This window comes from Mytilus edulis, chromosome 6, assembly GCF_963676685.1.
Source record: "Mytilus edulis chromosome 6, xbMytEdul2.2, whole genome shotgun sequence".
NCBI classification, from domain to species: domain Eukaryota; kingdom Metazoa; phylum Mollusca; class Bivalvia; order Mytilida; family Mytilidae; genus Mytilus; species Mytilus edulis.
The window spans coordinates 89404272-89428163 of record NC_092349.1 but is presented as its reverse complement, the minus strand read 5'-3'; the positions used below and the strand labels follow the sequence as shown (position 1 = coordinate 89428163).

The 23892-nt window shown below is 31.9% G+C and overlaps 2 protein-coding genes across 2 annotated transcripts; one reads left to right on the top strand and one right to left on the bottom strand.

The window, feature by feature from the left end:
- Window positions 1-6122: 6122 nt before the first annotated feature.
- Window positions 6123-12043, top strand: LOC139528833 (fibrinolytic enzyme, isozyme C-like). Its single transcript, XM_071325055.1, has 7 exons — window positions 6123-6227; window positions 6386-6441; window positions 6637-6791; window positions 8136-8217; window positions 9129-9300; window positions 11024-11178; window positions 11865-12043. Exons 1-7 carry the CDS (start codon window positions 6197-6199, stop codon window positions 12021-12023), a joined length of 810 nt encoding a protein of 269 aa, XP_071181156.1. The 5' UTR covers window positions 6123-6196; the 3' UTR covers window positions 12024-12043.
- A 78-nt stretch (window positions 12044-12121) lies between these two features.
- Window positions 12122-23497, bottom strand: LOC139528832 (uncharacterized). The gene is made up of 3 exons (XM_071325054.1): window positions 22945-23497; window positions 14680-14885; window positions 12122-14271 (listed from the first exon to the last, which is right to left on the bottom strand). The coding sequence occupies exons 1-3, from the start codon at window positions 23108-23110 to the stop codon at window positions 12370-12372; spliced, it is 2274 nt and encodes a 757-aa protein (XP_071181155.1). The 5' UTR covers window positions 23111-23497; the 3' UTR covers window positions 12122-12369.
- Window positions 23498-23892: the final 395 nt, after the last annotated feature.

Genomic DNA, 23892 nt, shown 5'->3' with positions numbered 1-23892 from the left:
TTCGATTAGTCAGTACAAACTGGCAATGGTAGATTATTACGTGGATTAAAGTAAACACAAACATTGAGAGTGCCCTTTTGACATAAAAACCATAAATGAAGAAAAAAAGTATCCGTTTTTTAAAACTATTAATATTTGACATTCTATCATACTGAACTGAATTGGTTCAAGGAAAACCTTAACTGTAATAAATATAGGTAAGTATCCAACTCGTGATCTTTTTTGTCTAATATTTTTGATTTTGAATTGTAATACGGTCTTAGTGTATCAAAGACTTATATTCATTCTAGGGTTAACGCCGTACATGTTTAATGCTCAGAATTCCGATCATACATATGTCTGTTTATATCTGGTGTCGATAGAAATATAAACTAAATCAATGTGTGTAGCCTGAGTGTATGGACAACTGGACGGAAAGTTTCAAAAAATGGAACAGGTGCGTCGACAGGTTAAGCGGCGCATGCGTTTAGATTCATTTCTCTCAATACAAATAATTTTTGGTTGATTTTTGGTTATGGGGTTAAACTCTTTACTTTTTATAATTTAACAAACTTTCTAAGCTTACAAGTTACTCAATGCATCATTAAAATTATGTCAGTATCAAATCATTAGATACTGGCAGCATCGTATGTATTAGATGTTACCCATATCACCAGACGTCAGATAGTAGTGAAATAGAAAACTGTTGTAATCAATGTAGTATCATCGGTACAACTGGTGTTATTTCACCTTTTAAAAACTGTTTCAAAGAAATACGGAGACACCTTGAATATTTCCCTGCATCTTCAGAATTGAAGTTCTTTGGGCCTATGTTTATAATTCCTGTTCATTTGATCCAAGGTACAAAAATCCAAAATGGCATACACTGTTTGATATATTTAAAATATCAAAGCAATGCAAATTTTTCCTTATCATTCACTTTAACAAAAGGAGCTTTACGAACAAGATAACAATGTTGACTCTTGTTTCACAACTGAAAACAGTTATCAAATTGCAGTATGACATATTTCCAGGAAAATGGTTCGTCCGTAATCAATATATTAGACAAACGAAGCTGACCATAATTTCTAATCAGTGTCATCAAAGAAAAATCAATGAAAAATACTTCAACAAAATTCCTTAAAACAAAAACATTATGAAAAAATGAATAACCAATAGCTACTCTTAGTTTTTTTATAAGCATACAGAATATTAATCTAACTTTCTTTGTTGAAAACGGTGTTATTTTAACGAGATGTAGTTGTTTCCGTGGTAACTAGCTCCGTCGTTGGTATTAGGAATCACTCATGTTAGTCTTGTATTATTTTAATTTTAGTTTCTTGTGTACAATTTGGAAATTAGTATGGCGTTCATTATCACTGCACTAGTATATATTTGTTTAGGGGCCAGCTGAAGGACGCCTCCGGGTGCAGGAATTTCTCGCTACATTGAAGACCTGTTGGTGACCTTCTGCTGTTGTTTTTTTCTATGGTCGGGTTGTTGTCTCTTTGGCACATTCTCCATTTCCATTCTCAATTTTATCATGTAAAAATATAGAACAGCAACAAGCTTCCTTATAATTGAATATTCGATGGGTTTTTTTTTTATAATGTCTATTGCCTCATTAAAAATGATCAAGACATTTTGAGTACTTGAATAAACTCAAAAAGCAGCAAGACTATGAGTGTTGACATGTTAAGCAGCTCCTGTTAGGCATTCATCCTCTGCCATGCGAACCATAGCCAGTCAATATTATATTCGATAAAAGGGCACAACCTGTAAATGTACAGATCGAATCTTTAATGAGTTGTATTTACATACATGCCAGTGCATTTCAGATTGATATAATTATGATAGTAACAAAAAAAATCATCTTTTTTTAGTCTTTTTAGTATCCCTTTATTTCGTAACATAACAGACCAAACGACTACACGTTACAGGTATCTTGAACACTATGATAGCATGTCGCTAATGGATTGATATACAGACATATATTATCAGTAAACCAAAGTGTGATGGTGACAAAAAACAGGAAGTGTGTCCAATGAAATCACCATTATACATGATACACTATAGATTTAACTAACCAATGTGAATGTATACTTCTAGCTTGCTTTTTCTTTTAAAAAAAGAACATACAAATGAATATTGTTATTTCAGAAACAATGAGCTGCCAATCATATAAAATTGTATCGTTTTGGTTAAGTTAAATGTCATACTCTGACAAGTTTATTTCATATAAAACAAAAAACATATAACAATAGTTTTGTAAACCTAAAATATTCCTTACAATACGAAGGTATTCCTCTTTTGAGCTTTTAATTGAATAAGTTCATTACTGAAAATGAAAATCGAGTTCAGAAGTTGTGCCACGACACATCGTCCTTCATCTCTTTCGGGAACATGAGAGGATAGTCTTTAGTGCAGTATTATTTTACTCAATACCTGAAACCAATACTAGGCTACCAGAACAGCTTATCCTTGAGCATTTCCTTTCGTCCAAAGTAAATATGTTGTCCAAAAAGTAAGACTTTCAAAATTTATTTCTATAAAATTTAAGTTTCACAGTCTTACAAATCTTGCAGGAAACTAGGTATAGCAAGTCAATTTGTAACCATTCTATCAATATTCTTTTGCATAAAGATGAAACGGAGTGTCGATGAAAAAATGATACCCCAAAAAATAGAATGCTTGTTTGGAGTGGCTTATTTCAGATGACAACTAGATTTAATAACATTAGCGGTACCAATTTTTCTTCACCAGATGCACATTTCGACAAATAATGTCTCTTCAGTGATGCTCGTGGCTAAATATGTAAAATCCAAAGCTTATATAAAAGATGTAGAGCTATAAGCTTAAATTGACATGATTGAGTTAATTTAACAAATAATTATGAGAGCCTCTCTTTGTAATATAGCGTTTACTTTGTCTAACAAGTACAAAGTTGAAGAGCATTTAGGATTAATAAATAAACTCAAATTACCATTATCTTGTATGAAACTGCTAGGAAGACATTTTATTTTTATTAGTATAATCGATGTTGTTTCGTCATATTGACGTGTAGCCTCCTTTCGTTAATAATAAAGTATCTAATGACTCACTAATCAAAGATAATTTGCAGTTCAATTACAATTGAAAAGGCGGAGAATTTACTATTAATTCATGTTCAAGAATACAGCAGATGACTGATGTCACGCTGCAGTGAAATCAACATAAAGAAAAAATATGAATTGATGAACGAAGGACAACTCTATGTCAGAAAAAAAAAACCAGTTATGAATAAATAGGATAAACAAGAGTGTATAAAACACCACAAAGAAAATGCAATGCAATAAAACCGCGTCATTAATCCTATCCAGAATTAAGATGACCCAAGCTACTCAAGAAAAAATAATGAGCAAATCGTGTAACCTACCGGACTATTTCCCCGGTTTCGAAATAACCCCCAGTTTTTGTTGGGGTTCGTGTTGTTTACTCGTTAGTTTTCTATGTCGTGTATTGTGTTCTATTATTTGTCTGTTTGTGTTTTTCTTTTTAACCATGGCGTTGTCAGTTTGCTTTCGATCTGTAAGTTTGAACGTCCTTCTGGTATAGTTTGCCCCTCTTTTTTACCACAATTGAATACATAATACAACACAAATTTTTAAAGACATTGTTATATATTCGATTGCAGAATGATTGTGTGGTTTCTTTGCGAAATTATTATAGAAACTAAGGTTCCAGATAAAATGGGTCAACGATAGACTTAGTTATGTATAAGGAACTCGTTTGCTCAAATAGCTTGTCTTGTATTGGCTTACAATTTGTTCAGAAGCAGTGTCAATGGTGAAGCTTAACTGAAATAACACCTTTGCCACAACAACTTTACACAGTATTGTTTATGGCCCCGCGACGAAGTTGTCGGCGTCATATAGTTTTACACTTGTCCGTAATTTCGTAATTCCGTCGTTCCGTCATTCCGCAACAAACCATTATACGGATTTTTTTCTAAACGCCTTCAGATATTGTGCTGATTTTTGGTACGTGAGTTGTACATGATAAGTTACAGATCAAGTTAAAGTTTCGTTCCGCTCCGTGTCGCATTGATACATCTAGATTTTATTATTTTTTTATTATCTTAAATGGAAAAGGATTAAAATGATACAACTTGCACTTTTAGTTTGAAATTTTCAACAACTAACTTCTTAGATCTGGAATCAAATATGTTACAGTGTATGGACCAGCCTTAGGTTAAGGATTCTATGTTGGTATGGTTCAATTTCACATTTTTTATATCGCTGAATTGCTGCCTTGAGTATATGTTATCTTATTCAATCCATATACAGATAAATATTTTATCTTTCTGTAAAAGAGGGACGAAAGATACCAAAGGGACAGTCAAATTCATAAATCTAAAACAAACTGACAACGCCATGGCTAAAAATGAAAAAGACAAACAGAAAAACAATAGTACACATGACACAACATAGAAAACTAAAGAATAAACAACACGAACCCCACCAAAAACTAGGGGTGATCTCAGGTGCTCCGGAAGGGTAAGCAGATCCTGCTCCACATGTGGCACCCGTCGTGTTGCTTATGTGATTACAAATCCGGTAAATAGTCTAATTCGGTAGGTCACATTCATGAAAGGGAAGGGGTTGTAGTTACGACGTAAGGAACATATCCGATATCATTTGTGAAACGGTTATTCCATAACGGTCAACCAACTCGTGATGGCGTCCGTAAAATTTACGAAGGGATGATTTCAACTTCACCATTTGAAAATATTATGATCTCCCTAAGAAAATAAGACAATCACGTTTATTCTTTAGAAATATGTATACATCATTTTAGGTTAACAGTCAGCTTATTGTGCTCTATGACCTATGTGATTAAATTGAATTTAACGGCTTAAATGGTGTTTTTCTTAATGTTTTATGTATAATTGGTTAGACTAGTAACTAAGGAATTTGTAATTGAAACACATTAATATCAAGTGCTGACAAATTTAGGCGTGAAAGTGTGTCCCAAATCAGAATACGTTGATAAAATCGATAAAAGCCATAATATGTCTTATCTTCCACTTCTTACACTACTTTTACTGCTAACTTTGTTTTATACTAATCAGATGACACTACTTTGCTTTCTTTGTAAAAAAGGCCAATCCTGCATGTTAAAAAGTGTGTGTACCGTATGAGAACGTGGATTAAATGAGTACATTAAAAATATGCATTATTCCGAAAATCTTTCAACACAAACGTTACCAATGTTTAGATAAATACCAGATGTGTCTGAAATAAGAGTTTGGCGAAAGGAATAAAAAGTCTGAGCATGAATCACATCTACCACATGTAACAACTGTACGTGTTTGTACTTTCTGAAACTATTATATATTGTTTTTGTTTACAAGTAATAGGAATAAAATCAATAAAGACTGTAACACAATAGAATAACATGAAGAGATTGGTATACAAAATATATTTCTTGTACGACTGTTATAATCAAGTTCTTTAAGTCGTCTGTCCTGTAGAATACATATTTAACATTTAATTAACCTTCAATCAATAAAGGTGACTTAAAAGCATCAATTATAGGTACATACAAAAATTATTTTTGTTAGACTTGTAAAGTAGGATAAGTATGATGCATTCCATGATATTTTAACATTCTTTTCGTCGGTTCTATAACACTTACATGTATCTAAGGGAAAATCAAAATGCACAACTCGATTCAGTCAAGGAAAAACAGATCCTTGATATTAAAGGCGAAAAATTAGTTAACACAAAAATTTTATGTTACAATTTCTTGTAGCAATGTAGCTGCAAAATTGTATCATCGTATCTAAAAGTACGTTCCATATAAGTGTTCATTGGACAAGTAAGTATTTCGAGATATGAAATAATGCTTCGATAATAACATTGACGGAAATTTATTTAGTATCTCTTTCAACTAAGCATGCATAATTCATACCTTTAGCGATACAAACAAAAATCTTAAAACAATTGGTTTCCTTTTTTATATATAACTATTCAATTTATCAGTAAAACACTGAAAAAAATAAATTTTATTTCACTTATCATAACATTGCGAATGGCTGTCGTCGAAATTTGGTGTGTTTTGAATTTATGGGAATTAACAGATGCTTTTGAACATAATATAAAATGACCTGAGTAGTCTAGAAATATGTCAGTACCTTGACAATACGTTAAACTTTGCGGCGGTAATATTCACCAAAATGGAATTTAGTTTGATTCTGTGTATAGTGGGTAAGACAGTGAACAATTATAGCGTAAATATACGATGTATAAAAGGATGAAAGCAGATAATCTTATTATATAAGTGTGACAGTGAAATGAATAAGTGTTTAATTTGCATATGCACATTGAATAAGGATAAGAAAGTTCATACTTTTTTTTCGTTTCAGCTATTGTTCACGGGGGTGTAGTTCCGAATGGTGATGAAGTATCGAACGAAGCAAAGGTGACTTTAAATTTATTGAATATTTATACTCAATAGCCATTCTCCTCACCTTTTAAAAAACTATGTTTCAAGGAAGTTAATTTTACTAAAAGAGTTTGCTAGTAACGAATTTGCCTTGAATGTCTGAAATCATCATAACTAAAGTAATATATTTTCATCATAAAAAAGTCAAAAGTAACTACATTCTTTTATTAGCGTATTGTTGGTGGTCAAGACACTACAATAGGAAAACATGCATGGCAGGTGTCGCTTCAGCGAAAATCTGGAACATCATGGAGTCACTCATGTGGTGGTTCTATAATTGGTGAGAAGTGGGTTGTAACAGCAGCTCATTGTGTGGAAGGAAGTCCGTAAGTATAAGGTCGTTTGAAAGTAACCGATTGTTCAAGGGCTGTATAGCCAGTCAAGGTCGTTAAAACTTTCCATTTTTTTTCAAAGGATGAATAAAGTATTTGGATCAGACTCTTATCCTGTCGACACACTCGGTTGTGCTCCTTTTGGAGTTAATACGATTTCTCTCAGTGTGTTTCTTCGTACCTTTATTTGTGATCTCTCATCAGTTTACGAGATTTTATTACCAAAATACTATTGTCGCTTTAGTATAATCTTTGATGACATACATAGTGTTTCACGTTGATAAATTGACTTGCTTAAATTATATTATGAGACTATTCAATGATCTTTGTTTTATAATACAAGAGCTCTGTTGCAATGTTAGAAACATTTATTAAAAGCTGATTTCTATATTTATTATCGGTTCATTAAAATTATCTTTTGCTGTTATTTTCTGCAACGGTTTTGTTTCTTAGGTAATTTTTTTCGGATTCGTTTGGTTTAACTAGCATTTTTATTTAGTCAAACGAACGAATCGAATTGTGCTGTTTTTCTAAGTTAACTACAGATTTGTCATTACTTTTTTCTTTAGTTTTTATAGTTTCATAAATTGATTAGTTAAAAATAGTGTACTGAATTGCAACATTTAAGACAAACATGTCCATTAGATTATTTTATCATTCTACTTAGAATCATCAACATCGTGTACAATGTGGGATCATATCAACCTTCATGAAATATACTAGACCAATCGTGTCTTATCTTAGCCAACAGTTCAGATTTGCTATCAAGGTCAGGTTTAAATATACTGTCAGGCGAAAAGTGACATGACAGAATATTAAAAGGAATTCTTTTTGATATTATTAATTCCATATTTAAGTTTTGATTTACTTGGTAATTACTCATCGCAGATACGATCATAAGAATTTTTTTACGCGAAACAATCGTTCCGTCCGATAAAGACTCACAAGTAATGCTTGAAGAAGAAAGGTTAAAAGGCCAAATAAAGTGGAGGAAACTGATGGTTGAATATCCGGGTTCTAAATAAGACAATTTATTCGTGAGGTAGAACATCAATAGTCCTTCGAAAATGTATATGTTTCGTAAACAGTTTGTTTATAAATATGATCATACCAATATCAATGCATATCAAAGACAGAAGTATTCACTACTGGGCTGTAACTGTTGAGGATTTTATTGAAGAGAATAAGGATATTCCCTTAGATACTATGCTGTAAAATGATTGGTTGAATAGCAGTCTCTTTGGTATATTTACCTCAAGGATTAATATCAACTTGTCCATTTTTATTTGAATTATTTTAAACAAAATTAAATCATGCTAAATTATTCATCTATTTTAGAGTAAGCTCTCTTAGAATAGCCGCTGGAACAACAACATGGAGTAGTGGAGGCGAAACACGATTACTATCGTCCTTTACTATGGTAGGTGATTGATTTATTCAAGGATGTTAGGCATTTCATACTTTAGGGGATGATGCGATTGCCTCAGACTTTGTTTGTCACTTGATGTGTATCCTCTTTATCGATTTTTGATATTTGAACATCGGTAAACTACTGTCTCCCGATTTAGATATTCTGACATGATGTTTATTTGCATTGCAGATTATGCTTGCATAGCAGAGCAGGTTAACCCTGTTCATGCACCCACTCTCACCTCTTTTGAAGTTCTTGAGGTTCTCTAGACGTATTGCATGTTACCTTGATTTTGTCTTTTCTAAATCGATTTGCGACATTTGAACATCAGTAAATTTTCCTTTGAGTTCTTATGTTTGTCCTTAAAATTTATATTTCTCATGAAATTATTCAATATGGAGTCAAATCCTAATTTCATTTATGTGTGATGTCACTCTCATCGTATCAATTATGAAACTTTAGCGATTCACAGCAAAGAGAATTGCACTTGTTGATGCATTAATATGACTGATCATGTTTCGTTTTACAATATTTGAAAGGTTAAGGTATAGTCTGCCAGTTCCTGCATCTAGAAATGCCTGTACTAAGTTAGGAATATGACAGTTGTTGCATATTCCTTGGAGTTCGGTATTTTTTTAAGCTTTCTTCTTTTTTAAATCATTGTTGATTGAATGAGTGTCTGAAATATTACTTGACGCAGGTTGTTATTCTTATACACAAAAAGACCCCAATACTTTCTTAACTTTAGTAGTACTTATTTTGCGCGCGAGATTTTCCTTTCTGTCAAGTTATACCATTTTGCCGAAACTAGAACTAGAAATAATATGTTTAACAACAATTCCCAATTTAAGAGTCCCTGATATCTGCATTATTGTCCACCATTGTATTTCAATTTCACGGAACAATTTTTTTCTTCACAGCATCCTGATTATGATGGGTTTGGAGATGGCTTCCCTAACGATATCGCTGTATTGGAACTTGAATCAGCTTTACCATTCAGTAGTTCTATTGCAAAGATTGAGTTGGCAGATGACGAGGGGAATTTTTCGGGAGACAAATGTATGATTACAGGATGGGGTCTGACAAACGATGGTAAGGTTTTGTATATTGTATGAGTATTTGTTCGTACAGTCTGGTTCAGCACTAGATCAATAATATATAATCATGTTCCGTATTAGTTCAGTACACTATCTCATCCAATAAGACGATGAATGTGATCTGCATTGATACAAGAAGATTAAAGTATAATCCTTTGTTCACCAAAAAGGGTTAGGCGTTTTAATTTATAATCCTGGTTCCTTTAATAACTAGTAAGGGTTAGGGTTAGGGTTAGGGTTAGTTAACAGTAAGAACTGCGCATTACATTTCGAAACGAGTCAACTTTTAATAAACATTTCAAATTCTGCTGTGACATATCTCAAGCAACCTATAATGTTGCTATTTAAATTTTGGTTTTTTGTTGTTGTTTTATTCTAAAACAGATTTATGAATATCATTGTAGCACATAATTAAAGAACATTTGCAGATTAAATTTTTGTGTTATAGACATCCTATTGCACTTGATTGACCGTTCACGTTAAGGATTGCGAAATGCGATAATTCGCCATAATGAATATAACATGTACATAAATACATCGGGTAAATTAAGTTGCACTTTTATTAACTATAAAACAGCTAATATACTAGTTAGTTTAGCTGCAATTCGATTTTAAACGCAAATGGTAAATATGTGTACCAAGAAAGATAACTAAATTGCATTAGCAATATTATTACTAGTCCATGTGCACTTTTTGTAACAGCAGTTGATCGCGATCGCAATAAAACAACTTACGTGTCACGGTACTTGTCTATCCCAAATTCATGTATTTGGTTTTGATGTTATATTTGTTATTATCGTGGGATTTTGTCTGATGCTTGGTCCGTTTCTATGTGTGTTACATTGTAGTGTTGTGTCGTTGTTCTCCTCTTATATTTAATGCGTTTCCCTCAGTTTTAGCTTGTTACCCCGATTTTGTTTTTTGTCCATGGACTTATGAGTTTGAACAGCGGTATACTACTGTTGCCTTTATTTACTTTGTTTTCCAAAAGAATTCGTAGAGCTGTACATTGTGCATTTTTTAACTTTTGTTTTTATCTTCAACATCGTCATATGAAATATACTGAAAACGTCATACACAATTATTTTGTTTTTCAAAATGAGTAGGTAAGTGTAGAATGAATACTTTTTTGTCGTCATTCATAGCATCAATTTTGTGCATGAAATTAGTATACTGCTTAAACAAAACAAAAACATTGCCGTAACGTACAAAAAGAGGGGGTAAAATATCAAACGCCATCTTTTAAATTGTACAAGTATTCGTCAATTGTGATATAGTTCTCTAAACTGATGTTATTCGCATATTCGGAGTTCATCTTAAGATATCAATGCTTTGATTTGTTTTGATGAGAACTCTGTTATGTTTAATATCAATTTGATGATTTATATTGTTTACCTCTTTTCTGCTGTTTTCTGCTATTTGATCGGGGTTGTTGTCTCACATCATTCCCCATTTCAATTCCAAATTTTTAAAAGTAAAAACACAAAAATAATGAACTCCGAGGAAAATTCAAAAAGGAAAATCAAAAATCAAAAGGCAAAATCAAAAGTCCAAACACATCAAACGAATGGATAACAACTGTCATATTCCTGACTTGGTACAGGCATTTTCTAATGTAGAAAATGGTGGATTGAACCTGGTTTTATAGCTAGCTAAACTTCTCACTAAATGTTAATGCAACTACAAACGTTTAAACATGAAAAATAATTTCCATTCAGAACCAGGTCTTCCAGATGTGTTACAGGAAGTAACAATGACGGTGTTGACTAATACTGACTGTACCGACAGATGGTCAACTGTTACTGGTGCTACGATCAACGGAGGTCACATTTGTATCGGCAATGATCAAGACAGTGGCAAATCAGCTTGCAATGTAAGAAGTCTAACGAATCTTGTAATTCTTAATTTTATACAAAGTACAATTACAATGTTCCAATATTTAATGCAGCATTATAAGATTGGACCTTTTGGATTATAGCTCTTCATCTTTTATATAAGCTTTGGATTTCAAATATTTTGGCCACGAGCATCACTGAAGAGACATGTATTGTCGAAATGCTCATCTGGTGCAACAAACTTGGTACCGTTGAGTTTATTAATCGCGTGCTATCTTCAAATTTTTGCTTGTATATGAACGAATTAAAGACTCTTGTATTACTTTATCAGAGGACAACGAATATGTTCACTTTGAACTTCTTTAGATTTCTGATTTAATATGTTTAATTAATCCGGCGGCTGTTAGATTCAATCTCCTTTTAGACAGGGTAATAAAGATACAGCTTTAAGCAATACTCTATATCTACAAACCGGTACTGCTTCTCAGAGCCTCTTTAAAGAGAACACAGAAAGGCTTCACAAAACCGTCATTTGAGCGGAAACTGCTTATTGAGGTCAATTCCGATATGATAACTAGAACATGAGTCTATGCAACTTTGCAAAAACTTTTATAATAAACTTTTCAATATTTCATTATTACATTTCACAAATAGTTGGCTTCCCGATGTCTTTTCTTCATTATTTCTCTCCAATTGTACACATGTAAATGTCTATTTTTCAAAGGGTGACAGTGGTGGACCTATGCAATGTGAAGTACAGGGAACAACATACCTAGCAGGAGCAACATCCTGGGGAATCAGTGGGTGTGGAGTAGGATATCCCAGTGTTTATACCAGAATTTCCTTCTTCAGAGATTGGATCAGACAACAGACAGGAATCTAAATTAAAGGATGTAAAATCAATATTTCTGTTAGATTCTATTTGAAATTTTAGATATTATACTAAATATATCTCGTTTTGTATAGTATTCACTGACATATATTTCATATCAATAAGGTTTTGGGGGGTTAAAATGAAGCAGCAATCTAAAAAGCATCATTCGGTAAACTTATGTTTACAAAATATATGATCATTGGTCTATTTAAGAAAAAAGATGAATAAGGTAAACGAAATAAACATTTGATTCAGAATTATTGAAAGGGTTGTGGCGTCTGAGGGGTTGATCACAAACATAATCAAATGATATAAATGCATTCTGTGCTTCATTTATTGTCATTCTTTTATTGATTTATTTCATATGGTCATGGTTTGGCGTCTGAAGACATGTTTTTCTATCATGATATTTCCTGCATTCCTGTAGAAAAGCTCTTGCTGCTTTATTATCACCTTTAATATGATATAATTGAATCATTAGTTGGTGCGACCTCAGATTTCGTTCATCGATTTTCAACGCGTCTGTCAATCTTTCCCTTGCTTTTCTGTATGCTCCATAATATATTAGCCAGTCTGCCTCCGTATTCAATATTTCTGAGTTGTCAACCAATGATGTGGTATTTGTCATTGCATATAAAGCTTGCTCCGTTACAGAGTCGAATATTCTCACCAGTACTTTAAAATTCCCAGATGTATATATTTCAACGGAGGTGGAATTTATTAAGAGTCTTCTATCGGTAACAATAAGATAATTAATATTTGAATCTTCAATAATACTTTTCCAAAGATATCGTTGGTTGTTTGCTGATATAAAATCTGAAATACGACTTAAAGTAAATATTGAATGTGTGCCGCCATTGCTGATGAAATTTGAATTCACGGTTATCCGTGCGTCTTCTCCGAACTTGAAATATTCTTTTTGATTAAGTGCTAAGACTGAAACATTGTGCCGAAGGATTGAAAAGCCCCCAGACATATGAAAATCAGCGTCTAGAAATACACCTGTCACGTTTTGCTGTCGACTAATAAAATCAAGGCATTTATTCACGTGATTTGAATTATCAATTCCTCTGTAACTCCATTTTGATATTCTAGATTTATCAAGGGAAATAAATATATTCCATTGGATAGCTGCAGTTAATATCAGAATCAAATACACACACTGCTTAATTTTGCACAATATAGATCCTAATTTACAAATTACCAAAATAATTTTACTATAAAGAATAAGTATCAACGGAATTACGTCGTGAATAAACCGAATTTCTTTGTGACCTTTTGACGAATACACACACAACAAACAAAATACTATTAAAATCAATTGCTTAGTCAACTTGACTTCCAACATTACTTTTGGACTAGAATTTCCATGAGGTAAGATCACGGTATAAACTGCATACGACAGAAAAACAAACGTGATAAAAGTAAGCAGGAGAAAGTTTAGCCAATCATCTAGCAACAGTCGCCGTACATAAAACAAAGTTGGTTCGACTCCAAACAATTTTGATGATAAATTCCCACCAACGTTGAATTTAATCCATTGCCATGGTGATATTATAACTGAGTTGTAACTAACATAATCATCCCTTAAACCAATAGAAATAGCGAGAACAAATCCAATCAAGTAAAATGGACATAAGAGTAATTTCAATCTTTTCAAATTAATCGTACACGCTATTACACTAAGTATAACAGCACAAGTGTCTGGTCTGACGTAGACAACTAGACCGAGTATAAAACCAGAAAACACAGATTTTATTATTCTTGACCATCGTCCGCCACTATTTTTCGCAATGGTATGTAAATACATATTTTTCGGTGAATTGTTGGTTCCTAAATCGTGTTTGCTCGTTATTATTTGGCTAGCCAAGTGTAAGTTTGCATTGTGATCTGTTTCGCATTGATCGGGTATCTGTTTGAATTGTGCATCGTTAAATATATTAACGTTTTTTACTCCACACAGACTATAATTTTCGTTGTTGTTATTGGCCGAGTTTTTCTCTTCGTTATGTTTGGTTGGTGATGTTAACATCCTCGGAGAAGATCGTTCGAGGATATCGCCTATTATTAAGTACACAATCGGAGACAGAAAACTGTTGATTAAAGTATGTGTTGACAGTATATTCAAGTGAATAGAACATGCGCACATAAAAACTGAGAGAACTGCAGTATCATGACATCCATACATACATGTGGTGAATTTATATACTGACAAAATTAGCAGTGACGATACAACAGTATGAAACACTTTCCAAATCTGTAAAAAAAAAATTTAGTTATGGTCATGTTGGAGTCAACAGAATCAATTGCCAAAATAAAAATAAAAATTGAAAGAAAGTATTTTGTAAGATTATTTGGTTTCTCTTCTTTCAAATATCATGTAAAATGGAAGTATCAATTCAATGTGTTTTAGTTAGATTTGTACGTACCTGATATACATGTATGTTAATCCTGAAGCAATTTATTTTCACAACATAACCATTTTACTTCACTTCGTTTACGTTTTTTTTTTTATTGCAGAATGATAAATTGGTTATTGGCGGATAAACACTGAATAAAGTGGCAATATTGGGTTTTTTATTTTGGTCACGCTTTTTCCTTTTTTTTTTGTGGTCTTTATACTAATAGTTATTTTGTTCATACTTTTTATATAATATTTACATACCACAAATAAACTTCCGCTGTATCCGAAATACAGAAAGAAGTACCCAACGTACGTATAAATCTTTGGAATGATGAACGACCTCAAACTGTACATCCCTAGATGATATTCGTGTTTTCTGGCAATGGTAATGTTCAGATCATTCAAATCTGGTGGTGTGAGGTATTCGTAAGGTCGAAATCCAAATCCGTACAGTTCTGAGTGAGCAACTTCAAATAGAACAGAACAATATGTTAATATTTATTAATGTTTATTGTAATTCCGTTAACAGTTACCAAAGGTACCAGGCTTAACTTTAATACGCCAGACACGCTTTTCGTCTACACAAGACCCATAAGTGACGATCAGTTTAAAATATTTATCAAGCTAAAAAAATACAAAGGAGTAGGTTCAGTAAGACCCCTTTTTGGCCCCAAAATATAGCAGTTTTACAAAATTGTTAAAATGTAAACCTTTAGTTATTTATTGGACAGTAAATACTTCTGCTACATAAATATGGGCTGTTTTTGACAATACAATGCACATATATCCGGTAATAGCACCATTAAGTCATGCTAAATTACAGAAATCCTCATAATTCTAGCATTTTAGTTAAATTTTAGACGGTTTTCGTGTGAAACAAAAGTGGCCGCATTCGTGTTCATCCTTAATATTGAAATGTAAGTTGTATTTTATGATAATACAAAACATATATAAAGGTTGAGGATGAACACGGATGCGGCCACTTTAATTTTTACCAAAAACCATCTGAAAAGTGACATTTTTCGGCATATTAGGTAGATTTCTCATATTTGAGCTTGAATCGGATCGTTTTTAATGACTAAATATGTTAAAATCTTTCACATAAACTAATTAATTCAAATAAAGTAGACACTTAAGTGTTTAAAAAGTGGTCAAAATCTTTCGTCAGATGAACCTGAAATTTGAGTCCAAAATAGGTCCTTACCGGACCTACTCCTTTGAAGATCATTGATGGCCCAAAATCATAAAAAGTTGTGCCAAATAGTTGCGCCAAATAGTTGTGCCACTAAAACATCAAAGTCAAATTCTAATCCTAGTAGAAGTTGAGTTGCGATATTAGTAATTATCGTACACCAATAAATGCTTTAACTGATGCAGGTCGTAACAACACGATGAAGAGACAGTTTGCAAAGAGGGGGTATAAGATACCAGAGGGACATTAAAACTCATAGATCGGAAATAAACAGACAACGCCGTGGCTAAATAAGAAAAAAACAAACAAACAAATAATAGTAAACAAGACACAACATAAAAAAGCTAAAGACTAAGTAACCAATGGTCAAACTTTTATATATTTAAATTTGTTATATCTTCAAATTGTTAATTTATATACCATGTGTATCAAATGTTATTAATTAAGTTTATTTTCCCTTTCTTATTTCTTAAAATTTCAATGTCTTACCGCCTGGACTACGCTCATAGGGAAATACCCCAAAATGGTACCCCAAAAGGGAAATTCCAAAACATTTTTTTTTAACAATATTTGTTACATATTTTTTTATTTTTTTTTTTATTTTTTATCGATTTCAGTATAAAAACAATATACGTATAGTTTCTTGAAATATGCAATTTATTTGTATTCGGCACGCATTTTCCCCGTTTCTAAGCCTCATACAAATAAATTTCGTATTTCAAGACACTATACATATATTGTCTACACAAAACAAACATGCACAGTATCTTTTTTTCCTACCATGGATTGCTGTTAGAGTCTATGTCATGTAGAGAGCTACCATTTGATTTTCATGGAGGAGGAAAGGGCTAGGATGAAAAAATTGTAGGACAAGCGTTTTGTGTACAAACAAAAGGCAAGATGAGACATTTGGAAAAACATCCTAGTTATATGATCAAGACATATCACAAAAAAAAAATCAACATTTAAAACAATGACATGCCATGCGTTCAACTAGGAGAACAAGGGAGGAAATTTGAACTGCGAGTTTCAATTGATGATGGTTACGTTTGATAGGGACAGAAATACGTTTTCTGCAGATTCTCTAGAGAACTGATGCAAGGTTCCACTAACGTGTAGACAGCGTTTTACTTGTTCTTTATAAGGCATTGCAATTAATCTGATTAATCGTTACTAGATATAGGAAGATGTGGCGTGAGTGCCAATGAGACAAACGTTACTGCTTATTTAAACATATATCCTGAACAAGCCATTTGGTTCATTCTATAAACTACAATTTAGCTCTCAAGGGTATTAATGTACCTTAAATGTGCATGATTATCAGCACTTGAATCAATGGATTCACTGATGTTTGAATTTTATGCTAAACGAAAAATAACTAAAAGTAAAAATTAAACATGATATTTATCAAATGACACTTTTATAGCTCCCAAAATCACAAGAAAATATATTGTCAGTGATATATATATGATTAGGTATGCGGCTCCGCATGGAAAATCATCCATATGTAACAATCACCTTAATATGTTAGAAACTTTTTTTAACAGTTTTTAAATTTCGAATTTGTTTAAGCAATGTCTTGATGTGATAATAACTTGCTGCATTGCACCACATCAAAAAATGTTTATCATATCAATAACGAAAGACGTTCATCAAGGGTAAAATGTGTGAAATTGTGAAACGATTTATACATTGCGTTTTCCTTTAGTGGTGGTGTTGATCTTTTTGTCATTACATTAGCTGATAATGTAAAAATTCATTGATGTATATTAATGATACTCATCTTTCCATTTTTTGTTGGGTTGTGAGCAAGTAAGATGTGCTTTCGTTAGATACTAATTTGTGAATGTCATGTCAAATTTCTCCTTTACTTGGCGAATGACATACAAATTGTACCAAGTCCATAAACACCAAAGGACGTTCAACCACAAAAAAAGGTCGAAGATGAAGAACAGCAATACATGCTATGTTCCTTTGCTATTCTTTGTTCACATAGAGATTTTATTTTTTACGCCCAATTTATTGGCATTGTCTTTTCTGGACTGTGCGTTTATTCTTTCGTTGTACAATCACGGTCCGTAAGTTCGTCTGCCGCTTCAAGTTAAAAATGTTGGTCGAGGTAGATTTTGATGAAGTTGAAGTCCATTCAACTTGACACTTAATACACATGTTCCCTATGATCTTTCTAATTTTAATGCCATTTTAGAGTTTTTAGAGTTTTTACCCTATTTTCACGGTCCACTGAACATAGAATAATGATAGTGCGGATGGGGCATCCGTGTACTAGAGACACATTTTTGTTTTTAATTGTTTCCTTTCTTTCCCATTAGATAAATGTGACGATAAAGGTTGTTCAAGGTCATACTTAATAATTATATTGATGTTTTATATGATTTTGGTAACGAATTCCTTGAATAAAAAAATATTGGCTGAATTTATCAAATGCATCAAAGGGAATACAACTCGACCAAAACAGCAGAAAACAGTCTGAGGCCACTAAAACATATGGATGAACCAAAATTTTTAAAAACCCATACAAGACCAACAAAGACCAGAGATGTTTCACTCGGGACAATTTGTCATTTAATCACAGGGGTTTGTTTAGTGGGTCAGACGAGGTTTTACTGTCAATGGCAAGGTATTTTATATAGGATAGCGATCGCCATTGACAGGTATTTTATATAGGATAGCGATCGCCATTGACAGGTATTTTATATAGGATAGCGATCGCCATTGACAGTAAAACCTCGTCTGACCCACTAAACAAGCCCCTGTGATTTAATACGATATTTATAACGTGATTGTTTTAAATTTAAAGATACATATTTACAATACTCCCATTGTAAAAGGAAATTGTAAATACATGTAGCAACTAAATCAATTGTAGAGACTTGGACTACTTTTGAAATGAACATTTTGATTGTTAGGACTTTAAATATCAGAAATGAGGTGTGAAATGTCGGAAGTTTTTAAGTTATGACTAATAAGTCTTAATAGCCTGAACATAATTATGGTTATCTTTAACACATCATATGCTTGATTGTAGTCTTTATAAAAAAAAACGAAGCATAGGAAACATAATGAAAGAAGTAAAAGAAAACAAACACCAATGGAATATTTTAAAAGACGATAAAAACTGCCAAAATGACATTTTTCATAACTTTCGATCCATGAGGGTACATGTATCATGGTTAAGGGTGGGGGTCTTTCATTTCTGTATTCTTCAAAGAAAAGAAATGGTCATATTTTAATGTAGCCTTATTTCTAGAATTTATGTTAACGTGAATTTTAGTGTATACACACATGAACCAATTCAAGAAAACGTAGAAAAATTTCTTATGAATTTAAGCGGTCGTCACCTTTTTTTAATGTTGTACAGAAAAAAAGTATTTTTTATGTTGTTATTCTGAAATGTAATTAATTTTATCATTTACCATGAATGATATACACATTAAACATTAGTGGAAATAGCACGTTAAATAATGCTCATGGCCAAATTGTATATATACTGATTCATTTAAATTTTACTAGGCTTCAGTAATTTGTCACGAAAATAAGTTATATATTTTATAGGGTTTACTTATATATAAACTAGAGGTTGATATACGTAAAAAAATCAATTAACGCGAGAAACCATACAATAAGTCCTGTATCTTTGAATTGTGTTGAGGTACAACTCTTATCTAGAAAAGTGGTTAATAAGTTAAACGGAGACTATTAAAGTTAAACGGTAGCTACAGATGCTTATAAATACCATAGCCCCCTTTTTTTCTTTTCTATATTTTTCTGTATTTAATTTTTGAATTATATATTCTTTAAAATTTTAATACCCTTTCACTGATTTGATATGATCTTGCTCTTGTTCATACGATATTACAATAACAAAAGTCCCCTTTCTCCTTATTTCCCCCAGAGGATAGAAGGATAGCAAACTTATGTAGGCCAGATCAGGAAGAAGACATTTAATAAATAATAAGATAAAATCAAAAGGAATTTATACAAAAGAAATCACAAAAAAACAATATGGAACAAAGAGCTGGGCTATAAGCGCATGATACGCCCATTGCCCTTTAAGCTTGTCTATGCTTTAAATGATTTTTTTTTGTACATTAATTAGGCTGTTAGTTTTGTCATTTAAATTGTTTTACATTTGTAATTTCAGGGTCTTAAATATCTGACTGTGCGGTATGGGCTTTGCTCATTGTTGAAGGCCATACGGTTACCTAAAGTTGTTAATATTCTTTTAATTTTTGAAAGGTAGCTTATGTCAACAGATTGAACAATTCACCACATTTTCATTAAATTTTGTGAAAGTGTTTTATGAGTGATTGTCTGAAAACTGGAAAATCACCCCTTTTTTTAAGCATAAAAATTCATAACACGGAAACGTCAAATCTGAAATTTATAAAATCGAAAGGGAGCTTACGTCCATAGATATAAACAATGCAACAAAGGTCCGTAAAAGTTGATGGAAGCGTTTTTGAGTTATAATACAAACACTAGAAAATCCTCCTTTTTTAAGGATAAAACTTCATAACATGGAAACCAAACATTTAAAATTTATAAAAATTTAAAGGGAATTTACGTCCATAGATTTAAACAATGCATCAAAGTTTCGTAAAAGTTGGTGGACGCGTTTTTTGGTAATTGCCCGAAGTATGGACGACGGACGGACGTGCAACGGTATAGCATAATACGTCCTATCTTAGACGGGCGTATAAAAAAGAAAAGAAAAGTTACAAGCACCAAGCACCAAGCACCAAGACGTCAAGGTGTGAAGATAGAGTTACAGAATATAAAGCAAATAGTGCATACATATTTTTGTGACATTCTAGATATTAAAATCAGTTAATATAAAACCTTTAAAAAAATCACAAATGAAATCTTCACTGAACACATTTTTTCAATGATTAACAATGTATCTGATATAACAAACTATTGTCATTATATATTTGTTAATCTAATTTATGATTGAAAAGAAAAACAATCTCCGGGTGGTCAGGAGTTAGTTGATCTTACTTGAGACTGTTGTATTAAATATCCTAAAATTTATAACATCTCTCCACATGGATAAAGGCTGTATTGTTATATATATAAAAGGTAGGGTATATATCAGAATGCCAATAGATTTGTGACTTGTTCCCTTTACTGCAATCATTGTTGAAAGTCCTAAGTATAGCTCTGCTGGTGGACTTAAGAATGTTAGTCCACGAAAGTATCACCAGCCCAGAACACATTACTGCGTATTAAAATACGGATATAGTTTTGATCGAAATTTGCTGTTACAGAATTTAGGAATATATCTCCCTCATGCAAGCTACACTGCCTTGCCCGGAGGCTCTCTCTCTTGTTTGTTACTTTTCGAAGTACGATGGTTATCATAACACACCATTACCTCATATTTGGAAAATTATCAAAAAACGATTTTTATAGTTACAAATAACATCATAAATATGTCTGGAATTTAAAGTGCATCTTACCGCATTTTTATTTAACGAGCGTTATCCCCCAGTTTGGTCATAAAGATTTTACTCATTTAGATATATAAATAAAAATATAAATATGATACGCGTATAACCTTTTTACGAACTAGTATAGTGGAAATCGTTTATTTTAATTTCTCCGTTTTATTCTTAATTTAGTCTTCAGGTATGTGTACAATACGATTGACATTCTGTCATATAACTGTCAAAATATGGTTCTTTTCAATTTTTCATACATAATTAACTTTATTCATGTGGAATGAAATGTTAATTCTTTTATCACTTCATGATCTGACATTTAGACCTTTAAACCACAATTGAAATAGCAGCATATGATTATTATCTGTTTTGAATGGCAGTACCATTTCTGATCAAATATTTGCAAGTACTCAATTAAAAATGGACCCACAAACGTTTTACATCAAACACATTTTTCGAAAGAAGTCAACAGTCTTTTTTTCTACAGTTGTTTATTCAAAATCGTGTTAACTTTGTGAATTCTTACTCTTTATTGTACATATGCTTAAAAAAGGAGATAATTACATTTCTTTATTCTTTTTCAAACACACGGAGTTGAATCTTTCAATTATCAAAGTCTATAACAAAATTGAGCTGCGTCAAAAAGAAACCAACGTTAAAGTTAAATAAGTGCACTCATACATGTACATTAATAAGACTTTGAGTAATTTTGGAACAGTCATGTACGAAATAAAAGAGGATTTGGGGCCTCTTTTAGGTTTCTTACAACAACTCAATTTTCCAACAGTTACATAATTTGTTTGGAGATTTTTCGGCAGAATGAGTTAACATTTGTTTTGATATTCATTTCCATACGGTCGATTTCTATCCGACGCAGCTGAAATATGATAAAATAAAAATAATTAATGTTACAAGATAATTGTCATCGGATCCTCAAAGTTTTAAACGTTTGAAAGCTTTGCTATTTCCGCTTTTATTACAAAAAAAATCATGAAATAATAGAATATGAAGCAATGCGTTGAAATTAATACAAACATATATGCTATAGCTGTTCCTGACATCGTATATAGTTTATGAATTATAAAATTGTCCGAAAAATTCCCTTTTTGAATTCAATCTTAATTCGGCAAAAGTCTAAACTTAATCTCTAAAAATAAAAATATATACTTTAAGAGTGATACCCTGTTAGCATGAAAATGGTGAAAGGTTAAAGAAGTAATTTTCCATTATTTTCTTCTTAAAGATAATTTCCATTCAGCCTTTAATACATCATTTTAGATATGGTTATAAGCTGTCAAGCATTGAAACAGATATTGATCATTCTCCTATCAAGCTATGTGGTTTACATACTATGAATATAAATTTGAAAAAAATAAAAAGATAACTTTTAAAATTTTTATCGAGAATTACATAATTTTCTTAATAAAGTAAAACACCTTTTTGCATTACAGTTTCAATGAACATATAAATTTGACATTCAGTGGAAATTATCAATTATAAGTCATGTAAAATATAAGTTTACGACGAGTTTATGAAAGAAAGATTTTTTTTGAGTGTTCGTGGTTAAAGTCGTATCTTCTATGGTGGTCTCTTTCAAAATTATTAATAAATAAAAATAATGAAGATGAGAATTGTTAAACAATTCCAAAGCAAAATCTAAATTTGTGTTGAGTTGCTCTCTCATTTACTTCCATAAACTATCTAAAACCATTTCTTTTATCTATTACTGCACAGAAAATCATTAATACCTTTTAAATTATTACATAAGCATTCATACCACATCTTTTAAGTTCCAGTAATATGTGTGATTGTTTGTTTCTTGTTTTATATCCAGTGGCAAATATTAGATGCATACTAATTATGTTATATTACCTTCCAGTGTTTGATAAATCTCATCTGGATGTAAAATCCACCAATTGTCCTTGTTTATAACATAACGAATTCTAACTATTACTGTCAGTAAAAATATAATCCAATGAAAATGTCTTGGGAAAAGTCTGGAATCTCTGAGACGGGTTGATGATTTCATCGTCTTCATAATTTTTATCTAAACATTCATTCTTTTTCAATACAAAGTAATGTATGACCTTTTCCTAGTTTTTGTTTGTACTAATAGTGTTTTTTAATCCAAAATAAATATCAGTGAAATATTACCGACAAATAACGGTTAATCTGACTACAACAATCGAGTAGTTTTGCAGAAGATGTTAAGTTTCCAAATAGTTATTTCGGGTACTAAATCAAATGATACTTCGCAACACAAATTGTTTCCACCGAATGACATATGATTCCACCGAATGACATATGATACCTGCTAATAAATTAAGTGTTTTAAAATGATAATCCAATACATCACCGTAAAGTAAACATATATTGTCCAATAAACAAATCTCCATACAGTAACTATTTGTCAACTAACTTTTACAACACCTCTTTTCAAGGTTCAGTAACACTTCGATTGTGATCAGAGTTAATGTTCGTACCTAGTTAATAGCTTTTTTATTTGTTACATTTCTATTACCCTACCTACATTGTCGGAGTTTACATTACTTTAACTTTTATGTAGTCCAGCCCTTCATCAGCAATAATCAGTGTATTGATCTTCACCAATGAAATGAGACCTATAATTAGATCATGTAAACCTGCCCTATCAAGACCATTAACCATTATAATCATCAGTTCAAACATATATAACAAAGATATAGTCATAAATCACATACAAATCGAAATGTTCTGATGTACTATTCGATAATTAATTTGTCCCCAGTAGGTCTAGGTCTCGTAACCAAAAAATGGCTAGACGAAAATGTAAATTGAAGT